This window comes from Perca fluviatilis, chromosome 11 (genome assembly GCF_010015445.1).
Source record: "Perca fluviatilis chromosome 11, GENO_Pfluv_1.0, whole genome shotgun sequence".
Taxonomy (NCBI): domain Eukaryota; kingdom Metazoa; phylum Chordata; class Actinopteri; order Perciformes; family Percidae; genus Perca; species Perca fluviatilis.
In genome coordinates this window covers 8,301,686-8,315,910 of record NC_053122.1, presented here as the reverse complement: position 1 = coordinate 8,315,910, position 14,225 = coordinate 8,301,686, and the positions used below count along the sequence as shown (strand labels likewise).

The 14,225-nt window shown below is 42.1% G+C and overlaps 1 protein-coding gene across 1 annotated transcript in view; it reads left to right on the top strand.

Moving 5' to 3' along the window:
* The first annotated feature begins 2,521 nt into the window (after nt 1-2,521).
* LOC120568719 (potassium voltage-gated channel subfamily B member 2-like) overlaps nt 2,522-14,225 on the top strand; it is a 28,460-nt gene continuing 16,756 nt past the window's right edge. The window contains exons 1-2 of the mRNA XM_039816402.1: nt 2,522-2,879; nt 5,759-6,542. Coding sequence (XP_039672336.1) covers nt 5,940-6,542 — 603 coding nt within the window. The 5' untranslated portion in view covers nt 2,522-2,879; nt 5,759-5,939. The remainder of the gene's footprint in view (nt 2,880-5,758; nt 6,543-14,225) is intronic.

Sequence of the window (14,225 nt, the reverse complement as noted above, 5' to 3'; positions counted from 1 at the left end):
TGTCTTAAATGTTGAATGTTAAATGATCACCTGCACATCTTTCTGGCTTCAGACAAAATTGGTGCACGCAGCAGACAAAAGCAGCAAAAATGCTTTGAATTGTACCCCGCAAGGAGTAGTTTTTGCTGGAGAATGTAGTTAAGTGACTTCGGCATCTACACCAAGTATGCTACGGGAAACATTTAAAGTCTACACAAGAGGCCAAATAATTGGTTGTCAATCATGGTGGAACAGATGGAGTTCAGAAACACAAAAGAGATTTAAAGCTCTGCTAGAAGTTGCTGGGACCGAAGCGCTGATAGGATCACCCTTCTTAGAAACCATGTCCTAAAAGACAGAAAATGTCACCAGATTAAAGTCTCATATTTCAATAAAACATGTAGTTAGACTAATCCACATGTATCCACTTGTTATAGGACGTTTTATGTGTTGCTGCTGTTTGTTTATTTGTTTGTTTGTTTATGTGTTTATACGCCTGCTTGCTTTTGGCATCGTTTGATTGTTTGTAAAAAAAAACTATAATCTCAATTTAAATCAAAAGGTTGGTACCCCCAGCTGGCACCGTCAGACACCGCCTTCCAAGAGCCTGGGTCTGGCCGAGGTTTCTCCCCAGGGGCGTCGGACTTGGGGGGATAAAGGGGACTGAGTACCCATGTGAGGAGGGCCCAAAAAGATGCTAGAATGAATAGCTGTGGATGTGGGGAGGGACCCATAGATAATGCCTTTCTACAGGGCCCCGAATTTTGTGCTACGCGCCTGTTTCTCCCTAAAAGGAAGTTTTCCTCACCACTCGAGGTTTCTGCCTAAAGGGAGTTTTTTCCTTGCCACTGCATGCTCTCGGGGGAATTACTGGACTTGTTGGGTCTTTGTAAATTATAGAGTGTGGTCTAGACCTACTCTATCTGTAAAGTGTCTTGAGATATCTCTTGTTATGATTCGATACTATAAATAAAGTTGACTTGAACACCGGCATTGCAATGGCAACACCGGCAGCGCCGCCGCTAGTTAGCTTAGCGTAGTGAATGGAATCCTATGTTGCCGGTTAGCATGTTGTAAGTAAAAGTGAGCCAACAAAAGACAAAAAAACAACCCCCTTCCCCCCCCAAAAAAAAAATTCCTTTCCCCCCTATCTACAGCCAGGTAGACGTGATCAAGCCCTATTTCAACAAACGGTGGCGTATTCCTTTAAGGTAATCTGTTTAAGGTAATCTGTCTGATTTGACCTCTTCCCAGGACTTTGTGGGTGTGTATATATTGATTGATTGATTGATTGATTGATTGCTTGGTTGATTGATTGATTGAAATCTTCCTGAGTCTCTTGTTAGGGGCAGCGGTGGCCTAAAAGTTAAAGAAGCGAGCTGGTGACCGGGACGTCATCGGTTCAATACCCAGACCGACAGGATAAAATCTGGGAGGGGAAAGTGAAAGAGCAGCGCTTGTCCCTCCCTCGTTACCACCACTGAGGTGACTTCCAACCGCTTCGCTCCAGTGGAGCTGCTCATTGGCCGGCAGATCAGACTGTGGTTGTACTGGGCAGCTCCCAGGCATGAATGTGTGCAACTGTGCACTTGTGCAAATGTGATCAGGGCGTTCCTGCAAAAGAGAGGCTGCCTCTCAGTGAACCTTCCCTGAATAAATAAAGGTTATAAAATAAAAGTTAGCCGGTGTTCAGAGGCTTTTTTTGGAGCCGGGAGTTTGGATCGACGGCTCTGGGGGGGAGAGGGGCGGAGCCTGGGTGGAGCTACATTGGGACGCGGAAGTTACAAGCGCACCGCTGTGGCGCTGGAGCACTATAGAGCTATATGACTATCATAGGCTCAGAAACCTGACAATCAGGGCAAAAGCCGGAGGTCTAACTCTTCACGCAATGTATTCTGATAAAGGTTAGCGGTGAGCGGCTTGGCTCTGCTACCCTTCTATACAGGGGCGGAGTGGGACCAAAAATCTACAGGCAATGGCCCTCGGGGGGTTCGGATGGTCCGGTGAATGAATGAATGAACAACACACAGCACAGCAACACGATCCACACTAGCCCAACGCAAGTAGCGCCAATAGTAAACCCATTTAGTCTCATATTTACCACGAGCTACTTTCAAATTTCACAAGCTTTTGGCTGGCTGGCAGCTGGTGCTAATTCCCATCTGTGCCTAGCTGTGACATTAGGTGCTTAGCAAAGTGATCTTATTTCACCTGTAGTATCGTTAATGCCCGGAACATATGTCCGTTCTATATGTCATATAAAGTTGAAATAAAAAAAATAAAAAAACATGATCTAAGTGGTAATATCTATATGTTTTTTGACAGTCAGTCACATTCTCCCGAGAGCCAACAAAAGTTAGTTTATTAAACAGTGCTGCGCGGCGAGCAGTTCAGCTGAAACAAGTGGAGCTGTCCTTGGTGCTGAACGCCTCAATCCAATTACCTCTCTCTCTCTCTCTCTCTCTCTCTCTCTCTCTCTCTCTCTCTCTCTCCCTCTCTCTCTCTCTCTCTCTCTCTCTCTCGCTCTCTCTCTTTCTCTCTCTCATCCCCTTATTCTCTCTTCCTCGGGGGACGATCCGATAGCTCTTCAGGCCAGCCGGTTCACACTTCTCTCTCGCTCTCTCTCTGTATCCGCTGTGTTTTTTTTCCTCATGGCGCTCATCTCTACAGACGCATCGTTTCCCGGGACAGTTCCGCTCTTGTACTAATAGATTTTTGGTTTCCTCTCGCCATAATGTGGATCTCCAGCGGTCTGGGTGCTCTCGGGAGGCTTCGTGAATCAGCGGCCGGAGGGCAGACGAAGCAGCTGGGATAACTAACTGTGTGCTATGGTGCGACCTCCTGGAAGGGGCAAGATCGAGTTCGGCTTTTCACAGATATCAGCGGCAGTTTGCACAGAGGTGGGCTACACACGGAGATTGTTTCACTTTACAGACCCTTTATATGTATTTATAACACATGTATTTTAATAACGCTGGCAGGTTGATTGACAACGTTATTTGTAGGAAATGTAATAGAACAGACCTAGTCGTCATTTGTGTTGGTCCAGATCTACTTTCTATCCACTTTCTCGCTACCTTGTACTTTTTAAACTTGATGTGGACACAGGTGCATAATTACGTGTTAAGCCTGTCTCCTTAATCCCTTGACAACTAATTGGACGCTCACACTTTGGACTCTTATTCTGTGTTGTATGTAAAGGATTCAACTTGTCTCTGCATTTGGTCCGGTTTGATGAAAAAATGAGTGGGATAAAAAAAAAAACGTCGGCTCTGTCATCTATTTATTCATGCTAATTAAGTGAATCGTGGTTTAATAAACCCACGATGTAAACTGTAATCAGTTAATAATCTAACACAGAATCTTTAATTAATCTATTCACAGAAATGAATTGTCATGTATTTCGGAGGGGAAGAAATTAATAAGATTATTAATAGTAGTGATGTAGCAGCTTGGTTGTGACGTAGCTTCGTGTCCTATGAGTGTCCCAGGAGAAGATATAGTCAGTCTATAATTAACTAAGGCAGAGTTGAGCCAGGGGAGACGAAGCCTAATGCCACCACTGGGATTTGTGGAACTCCATTACACAATCAGATAAAGATCCCGCAGTCAGAGGACTTCTAATGGCAACTTAAGCCTTTATAGTTAAACCGGGAAAGGTTTCCAGGTAAAGAAAAAAAAAAAGTTGAGTTTAGATTCTATTCCTTCTCTCAGATTGAATTCCAATTGGTATTCATTACATAAGAAAACCTGTTCAAAGATATACAGTTTTATTATTCAGTGATTTAGAGGATTCTTTTTAATGAAAAATGCAAACGTTTCCTGAATGTTGGTGAGTCTCCAGGGTTTGACAGGGCTACTAGATACCACAATGCATCACATCTCCAATATTTTCCATTTGCTCAAATTTGTCATTTTCATTTGGTGTTGTGTGTCTGCTACTCACTGAACCAATGAGATATATATATATATATATATATCTCAAACTGTATTTCGTGTTCCAGCCAACTAGCCTACAGTTTAGATGAAATATTTGACACATTTATTACAGACAGAGTAATGACTCTGAAGTGGAATACGAAAACGTGGCATCCATAATCCATATAACAGCGGCAAGTCCCCTCTCTGAACATGCAGGCTGTGAACTCATGACATGGATCATGATATTTTAGTAGATAAGTGGATTTGACCTGTCTGGTGCCACCCACACTCTCGTGCTCTGCCACTGTATCCAGTGGGCATGGACAGATTAACCTGCAAGGGTTAGCTGCTAGGCCCTCCATCCCTCCCTCCCTCCCTCCCTCCTTTCCTCTCTCCCTCCTTTCCTCCCTTCCTCCCTCCCTCCCTCCCTCTCTCTCTCTCTCTCTCTCTCTCTCTCTCTCCACATTGTCTACGGTAGTAGCAGAATAGTGACTGACATGATCAGGGCCTTAAGGTGGGCCCAGCTGCATTATCTGATCTTGACACCCCATACCTGTAGAGTAGATCAGGGGTCTTCAACGTTTTCTAGGCCAAGGACCCCTAACCTGAAAGAGAGACGATCAGGGACCCCCTACTACATATATTGTGTAAAATTGAGTTGCATAATAAACTGGGCCTACAATAACGTGTAGGGTGGCCTAAAGCCTAAAAACATAAATGTCATGGTGCCCTACAATACTAAGCTATTCAAATAATAATTATTTATCATCATGTTTTATAGTCAAACCTACAGTTAATCTATCATCATAAGCTTACCTGTATCTGTGGATAGCTACCGTAGTGTCTACCGATATGATTGTAGGTTTTGATCGCAAGACCTCCAGCTTCTCATGTCCAAGTGTCCTTGAGCAAGACATACAACCACAGATTTAGTTTTTTCGGAAGAAATATAATGTCGCTTTAGGCAAGATTTGTTCCTCGGGGCCTCTTAGCAAACTAATTTGGCCATGATGACACAGGGATGTTTCTTTTTGTTTTTTACTGTGATCGTATAACTCGGTATCTTTAACTCTTGTGTTGTCTTCCCGTCCACCATGCACCTGTTGTACTCCCCAGGTCAAATATCACCCGGTCTGGTTTGCCTGTTAATAAAGCACAAAGTATAAATTATCACCCACTTCTGTGTTACACCTTCTTAGACTTCCAACTTCCAATTTATTACAACTATTTTTTACATTTAATTTGGAAATGATGGTCAATAAACCTAATTTTCATAAAATTATACCTATTTATTTAGTTAAAAAAAGCAGAAATTATGAACTATTTTGACTAATAACATCAGAGCAACATATGTTGATGGATTATCACAGGCTGGATTATACAGTATGTCAAAGTTTGGTCAGGATACTGTTTTGAAATCATATCCATTTTTTTTTAATGACACGTAATCACACCTGTTGTCTTCCCGGGTCCAAATTTAACTGGTTTTATTTGCCTGTTTAGAAAGGACAAAGTATAAACATATTACAACTAGTTTTACACCGTTTTTTGAATTCATGTTCAGTAAACCTTATTTACATGAATTTAGACCTAATTGCTGAGTAAAATAAGCAGAAATTGTGAATTATTTTCACTATAGTTAAGACGAGAGGAAGGTTGATGGACGATCGCAGGTTGGTACATGTCAACGTTTAGTCAGGATAATGTTTTGAAACCATCTGTTATTTCTATTATTGACAGTTGCACATCTTGTGCTCAGTGACGAGGCTCGAGAGGCCATTTAGGAGAATTATATACAGTAATATAATTTACACTACTCTGTTCAGACTTGTATAATGTATGATGTCTTGTTTTCCAGCCATGGATGTAACGAGGAGTTCAGCGGTCTGAACACAGCCAGGTGAGCTCGGTGGACCACCATCATCATCTCATTGAGCAAATCAAGCTCCAGACACTCCCCCACACACACACACTCGCCACGACAACCTGTTTGAGGTAACCCACTCCCACAGTAAGACATCAGCACACGCAGAGCAAACATGACAGACAGAGTGGTCTTCAGCGCACCCAAAGTCAACAACCAGCGGTCTGCTGCAGTTCCTGCGCTCGCAGGGCCTGTGCTCCCCCCTGAGCCCATCGACATCATCCGCATTAAGGCCCGCTCCCGGCGAGTCAGGCTCAATGTCGGAGGTCTCACACACGAAGTCCTGTGGAGAACACTGGACAGGCTGCCCAGAACCCGTCTGGGGCGGCTAAGAGACTGCAACACCCACGAGTCGCTGCTGGAGATCTGCGACGACTACAGCCTCAACGAGAACGAGTACTTCTTCGACCGGCACCCGATGGCCTTCTCCTCCATCCTCAACTTCTACAGAACGGGGAAGCTGCACATGATGGAGGAGATGTGCGCCCTGTCCTTTGGCCAGGAGCTGGACTACTGGGGGATCGACGAGATCTACCTGGAGTCGTGCTGCCAGGCGCGGTACCACCAGAAGAAGGAGCAGATGAACGAGGAGCTGCGGAGGGAGGCCGATACGCTGAGGGAGAACGAGGGGGAGGAGGAGGAACAGGGCTGCTGGCCCGACAAGAGACAGAAGCTCTGGGATCTGCTGGAGAAACCCAGCTCCTCTGTGGCTGCAAAGGTAACAACAGCTGCACACACACCTTTATTTTTTTTTTCCATTGGAATTCCATTGCTAGGCAACAGCCTGGCACCTTGTTTACTTCCTGTCAGTTGATGTCATTCACATACATTGCAACAGGAAATCAACTTGGGGCCATTTAGAATGTTTATTTTCTGTGAAAAGGTCTGTACACATGCTGGTAAAGGGAAATTACCATAGATATTGTTCTATATCTATGGAAATTACACTCTAAAATAGAGTCCGGTTCTATGATCCTTTTGGTAAAGGATAATAAAATGCCCATGGTCCACACTAGATTGGTTTTCTGCTTCATAGGACGTTCGCTGTAACCTGACGCGCCAGATGGATTGTTACACAGAACCATCTGAGACGCCGTCACTGGGAACTGTTTGTAAAAGGGCAGGCGCTTTCAAAAAAATAACTGGCAGGTGATTGGGTGAACCATCTGTCTGTCACGTCCGCCATCGTTGTTTTGGACGAACAGTCGTGGCCGTCCACACACACACACACATGTAAACAGTGGTGGAATGTAACTAAGTGCATTTACTGCTTGAGGACAAATTTGAGTACAATTTGAGTACTGTTCTTGAGTACAAATTTGAGGTGCATTTCAGAGAGAAATATTGTCCACTAGGTGCATTCACTCCATTACATTAATCTGACAGTTTTAGTTACTAGTTCCTTTACAGATTAAGATTTTTGCACACAAAACACATGTAGCTTATAAAATACAATGTTTATTATGAAGTCAACTACCCAACAATATAACGGCCTACAAGTCCAGCTGAAATGATGAGACCATTAAACACACAACTGTTTGGATCCTTTCCAGGTTCTAAAATAGGAGGATTTTTCTTTACTTTTAATACTTTAAGTACATTTTCCTAATGATGCTTACATACTTTTACTTAAATAACATTTTCAGTGAAGGACTTTTACTTGTAACAGAGTATTTTTTACAGTGTGGAATAAGTACTTTTACTTAAGTAAAGGATCTGAATTCTTCTTCCGCCGCTGCACCTAAACCACGCCCGTAGCTGCCAGTATGGTTCGGTTCGCTGCTGTTTCGGACACAAACACTTTTACTTAAAGCCTGACAAGATGGATTTTCGTGTAATATGTGATCCAGCGGTTCTCGTAATAACACAAGAATCCAGCTGCAGTGCAAGGTAACTTTCACTGTGCTGTGATAAAGTCATACATTGTCAAAGTCAGTTTGTTTTTCATTGAGAGGAGCTCCTTGTGCAGTGGCAGCCTACTGATTCTCACATTACCAGACCTTCCTCAACAGCGCTGCGGAGGAGGGTCTGGCTAGTCCACACAGCATTCCGGGATAAGAGAAAAACCTGCTCTGGTTTATTGGCATGGCTTTAAACCAATCACGATTGTCATGCGCCGGACGGAGCAACGGTTCCTCTGCAAAATAGCCTCGGGAAGGAACTTGTTTTGGTGGAACGTGTGTAAGTTATAAAGTTGGTGCGGCACTGGAGCAATCCCAGAAGTGGAACGTCGTGGATATAGAGTTAGTCCTAGTCGTATTCAGCTTGTGAAACAAGCTGTAAAATGCCTTCTGTGTTTCTGGACAAGCTTTTGTCAGGTCTGAGAAGATACTTTTGAGTTGCATTATTGATGATACATACAGTATATTGATGTCTTTCAAGCTTGATCCATAACAGTGTCTTAATGTCAGGATATCTCTGCCTCTGCTGCACAGATTTTTAACCATTCTTGTTTTAAGCATTTATTCCCTAGAAAGGGTCTAAAATCGCCCATGAGTTGTTAAAAATATTGGATAAAAATAATTTGTGGCTGATATTGAAACTGAGCCATTTACAATTTTGCCGGTGAAAGAAAGTAACTGTAATATAACTATAACAACAGCAGCAATAATCGAGCTCAACAGTGAAATTCCGGAAGTAAAAATCCCATTGATTTTCTCCATAAGGATTTAGATTATCAGCCATGAGGTCTAAACTATCCGAGGTAGACTGACCACGAGCTACGTGGTACAAGTTTCTGCTCCTGTAGAAGCTAGAAGTCTGTATGAAATCAACCTTGTTTTAAGAAAAATATATTTTTTATTAAAAAGATCGTTTTATCCACAATATTATGGAGCAAAACTACAGTACCCACAATCCTAAGCGAAACAGCAACGTCTCTGATTGGTCCCACTCGCTGTTGCCATAGAAACGTTTAACCGTACCGGCGTAACCACGAACGGCTAGAGCGAGCTTCTGCCATTGAAGTCTATGATAGTTTCTGTACACGCTCTTGTACCTTTCCCTCTTCCCCGTTTTCAAAGCGTTTTTTTTTTGCGCCGAATCAAATGTTTTATGCTCACTATTCATCTCGTAGCTGGTTGGCTTTGTTCCAGACTTAAAAACTCTTTTTATAAGCAATTTTCAAAACGTCAATGAAACAATAGAATGGGGAAAAACACTTCCGGAACCAGAGCTGTTAAAAAAGTGGGCGATCACTGTTGAGCTCTATAAGGGCCCCTTATAACTGGGATTGAACTAACTGCGTGCCAATGTTCCAATACAACACAAGACCCAATTATTTCACACCACTAAGCAGGATTGTGTGTGTTTTTTTATGCGTCAAAGCCACAATGTAAAACTCTGAGGAAGTAGGGTTCGGTCTCAACCATTCCTGGACACGAGTCTGAGACGCCCCATGACCTCTGTCGAACTGTTTCCTCCTGCTCTGCCTGTCTCGATGATTAGCCTTTAATGCAGATCCACGTAGCTGCATCAGAGGCCATTAGGAAGCTATCAAGACTATAATCCCTCTTCACCTGCAAAGTACAGAGACACTGAGGAGGACGGGGGAGGATGGATTACTGTACTGCTGCGTTTTCTCCTGCATTCTGGCGTGTTAGCACTGTGTAGGACTGTCCTATGGTCCTTGCTAGTTGAAGGGTAGCGGGGGGGTGGTTGATGTTTGAAGGATCAATTCACCCAGATTGCAAAAGACCAAACAAAATATAACATACTTTTCACTTTTCCTCTGGGTAGATACAGTATGTCCGCCTCAAAATATATGAAAGACAACCCACTTATGTTATGTAGATTTAAACGTTGCCGGTTCTGGCTTTAACACGGTCTCAATTCTCTGACAGATTCGTTGATGAGATGTACATGATTCCTAAAAAAAAAAAAAAAAAGCATCCTGAAACATGTGATGTTTTGAATATGCTGAACGTTTTGAACAAGAGAAGGAGAATAATAATTCCCTTTACTTAAATAAAGACATTTGCACCATACATTGCTGCATACAAATTCACCTGAATGCAGGAAATGAAGTGTTTGACGCTCAACATTTTATAGGGGAGGACCCCCAGACCCTTCTGGTTATAATGTGCCCCCCCCCATTGTTAAAACTAAACCTAAGTCCTTGGTTAACAACATTGGAAAACTACAGTTACACAAGAAGCTAGCAATTCTGGGGATGTTTCCTGTTAAACAAAAAAGGATCTTACTCTTTAAACAAAAAGGACAACCTCTGAAGGAATCCTTTCCGTAATGTTGCCAGACACTTAGAATAATAATCTGAGCCTGTCAGTGGCAAAATAAACACTTTTAGTGGACGTAATTAAAGCTCATCAAGGAGCTGTAGTATGAGAACGTCTGATGGATCAATAGCAATCTTTTACACAGCTGATCTCTCTGAATCTGATCTTTATTGCACCGCAGTTTATTCATAAAGAATAGTTTGATGGAAGAGTTTGGAGATGCAGTCGATGACACAATACAATGCACTGTTCCCACTCACAGCTTTAACTGAGATATTTGGACATAGGTGTGTGTGTGTGTGTGTGTGTGTGTGTGTGTGTGTGTGTGTGTGTGCGCGTGCGCGTGTGCGCGCGCTTAGGTGAGTGTCTGTGTATGTGTGTGTGTGTGTGTGTGTGTGTGTGTGTGTGTGTGTGTGTGTGTGTGTGTGTGTGTGTGTGTGTGTGTGCGTGCATATCAAGGCAAAACAAACAAATATCCTTTTCCAGGATTGCTGCGCCATCTATTTAGTTTAGTTTCCATTTTTTGGGGACATATTAAAGTATTCTGGTCAGGTTTCCGCATGTCATTATGGAATCCACATGGTCCAATATTTCTTTTTGCATCTGATGGAAAAGAAATTGCATGTTTTCTGTATAAAATAGGTAGCCTGTGGATTTCCAGTGAGATGAGCGTTATGTTGTTTGTGTACTACAAGCTGCATAGTGTCTGTCAAATGATTGCTTCCTCTAAGCTTTGTGCAGTAGTACACATTGCAAGCTTAAAAAAAAATCATTTGACAGTTTGTTTACCACAGCAAGCTTACCGTGCTTGTTTTATCATCTGCAGCAGAGCAGGCAGACAGACAGGCAGCAGACAGACAGCTCCTTAAAACACTATCCAAGCATTAGTCAGCATTAGGCCGTGACTAATTTGTCATTATAATTTGAAAACACTACTGATGGTAAATCTGTATTACTGGAAGTAATACATTAAGTATCACTATGTTCACTGGAATACATTTGACTTTTTTCCAGTTTGTGTGTCAACAAAATAAGGAGAAGAGAGGAGAGGAGTGCGATATAAGGCTGATTCAGCACAAAAAGTACACAAAACATGGAAATTTGAAATCAGTGTGACACATAAGAGATATTATATCTTTGTGGCTACATTTGAATCATTTCAGTCAGAAAGAAGGAATTGAGCATTAGTTTCAGTTCCATCCATGATGCTTAAATATTGCACGTCAGGAAGAGGCTGCGCTGGCGGTTTTTAGCTACTACAAATTGTGTTGATTTTATTGTAGTCTCGCATTGCCAGACCTTCGTCCACAGCGCTGTGGAGGAGGGTCTGTCTAGCCCACACAGCATTCCGGGATGGGGGGAAAAAAACGTGCTCTAGTTTATTGGCATTTCTTTAAACCAATCACAATTGTCTTGAGCAGTGCTAGGGGCCGGACTCAATGATGATGCCTCTGCAAAATAGCCTCTGGAAGGAACTTGTTTTGGTGGAACATGTGTACATTCAAAAGTTGTTTTAGTCATGCAATAGAAAACTCAGAATGGACAGATAGTCTAGCTAGCTGTCTGGATTTACCCTGCAGAGATCTGAGGAGCAGTTAACCATAGTCCTCACTAATCCACCGGAGTTTAGAACGCCAACACAAAGGAAGCGGAAGAAAACGGACATCTGGCCGAAATGAGGGAACAATCCCGGAAGTGGAACGTCATCGACATAGACTAGACTTTACTTTACTGGCACAAACCAAAAAGAAAAATGAGTTCTTAGTAAAGACATGGCAACTGTGACATTACTGGCCTCATTCAGCCATTAAAGAGATGCTTATTTGTTAATTCAGACAAAGACCTCTGCTGAGTTTAGAATGCCAACACTAAGAAGGTGACAGACATCCGGACAAAAAATTAGGGGCAATCTAAAAAATGAAAATGGAAATCAAACACCGCCGATACAGACTAATTTTATTGTAACCATTTCATGAGGCTCGCCATTTGTTTTTGAATTGATTTCCATTTCCTTTTTGTGCAGAATTTCAGTAAAGTTAATATCAGTGAACCACGAATCATACAACATCATACAACATTCAATCATCAACAGTAGCACCAAATCCTGAACTATGATATACGGCATGCACACGCAGTTTGTCTTTCACGTTAAGAGTCCAGTTTACAGGTTGTTCGTCACTCTATAAATACAACACGCTGGCCATGTGAGCTCCGTGTGACGATGTTGGAACCGTGGTGTCAGCAGGAGGGTGGGGAAGCTGCTTAGGCCGCTGTGCACTGACACCAGCCGTGTGTCACTCTTGAGCAGCAGGGATGCTGCTCAGCTCTTAACCAATAGGAGTGCTCCTTCCTGGTGACATGCACAGCTCAGTGCTACTGCTGATTAGAACAAAAGCATTACCTGGCCATTTGGAAAACATGGTGCAGCAGTTGTTCTGGAGCAAACACACACACTCTCCATTGGTCTCACACACATACAGCAGTTCAGAGTCCAGATGGACAAATATCCATGATAGTTTAGAATTGGATAAAATGAGTATTAAATGTTCCAATAATAGAGATTAGTTTCATACACTTTACATAATCTGTGTAATCTTCTTATTTTTGGCTCAGAATATTATTTTTTTTTTAACATGTTCTCTTTGCATCTTTGGAAGTGACACACACACACACACACACACACACACACACACACACACACACACACACACTAAAACAGGATTGGTCAAAGCAATAATATAGACTACAACAAGGTAAAAACGCGTATATATTCTATTATCATTCACACAGTTTGTCCTAATATTCAAAATATGAGTGAGTTTGGATGGAACCAACAGCGAGTTATGACTGTTAAGACCTGTTCATGGACGGACGGACACACACACACACACACACACACACACACACACACACACACACACACACACACACACACACACACACACAGTATGACTTAGGAGTATGGCTTAATCTCCTTTGGAGCTTTTACCAGGACTGCTGCTGCTGCAAATAGACTAACTGTTGGCAGGTTGGATAGTCTGTCCTTTCCACTGTCTGACCTGCAGAAGAGAGGAAGGAAGGTGTTGGGGGGAGGGGGGGGGGGCAATTACAGTGAGAACACAGTCCAATAAGATTTTTATCTAATGACAATATTACTTTTTTTACCAATTCAAAAAAGGTGCAAACTGTGCACTTACTGTCCCAGACTGCACAGTCTTACAGTGATCAGCTGAGCAATTGAACCCATTTATTCAAAAATTAGGTTCAAATTGTGGAGTTTCCAGATATAAAAAAACAACTTAAGTTTAGGATAGGAAATAATGTGCAACTCATGTAGAATTTCCCATCTGATAAAACGAAGCAGCCCGGAATTTTTTTTAATTATTATGTCTGTTCTCCACGTGGGCTAAACCTGACACCCTTTACTCTTTAGTATTTATTAATATTGTTTACAGATGAATTTAGAATAATAATCAGGATGCCAAATAGGTATGAGGTATACAGTTTATTGTATCAGTTTGGTATATTTCAGTGAACCACTTCATTAGTAAAGAGGAAATGATCATTTTGGAGTAAAATCTAAATGTAAGCCAGCCTGTAGAAGATCATGATGTTTAAACTCATGAATGATGTATCTGGCTATAATCATAGTTCTTTATATGTTGCATTTAATATCTATGTCTATCAAAAAAATAAGGTTGAACCATAGATAATATCATACAATGACTTTACAACGTCTTGGATTTTGGAAAACACTGATTGACGTTTTTCTGACATTTTATAGACCAAGAAACAAATCCATTAATCGAGAAAATAATCGATAGATGAATCGACGGTGAGAATAATCGTTAGTTGCAGCCCTATAGTAATCCTAAAAGAACAGGGTCTGTCACTGTGTCACCGTGTGAACATGTAGGTGTGTGTAGTGTATAGTGTATATGTCTCAGTGTAATGTCACATGCTTTACATTCCTTCAGCATCAAGTGAGAAAGAGACGTTTGCTGGTTAGGGCAGTCGGTGGTTAACCGTATAGATGAAACACTTAACAGCTGTAGTTGTTATACTGTTGATGAATGTCATGCCTCGACCAGTACAATCACTTTTTACAAGCATCTGAGCACTCTGAAATTCAGGTTTACCATGGGGGATGAAAATTAACTTTTACT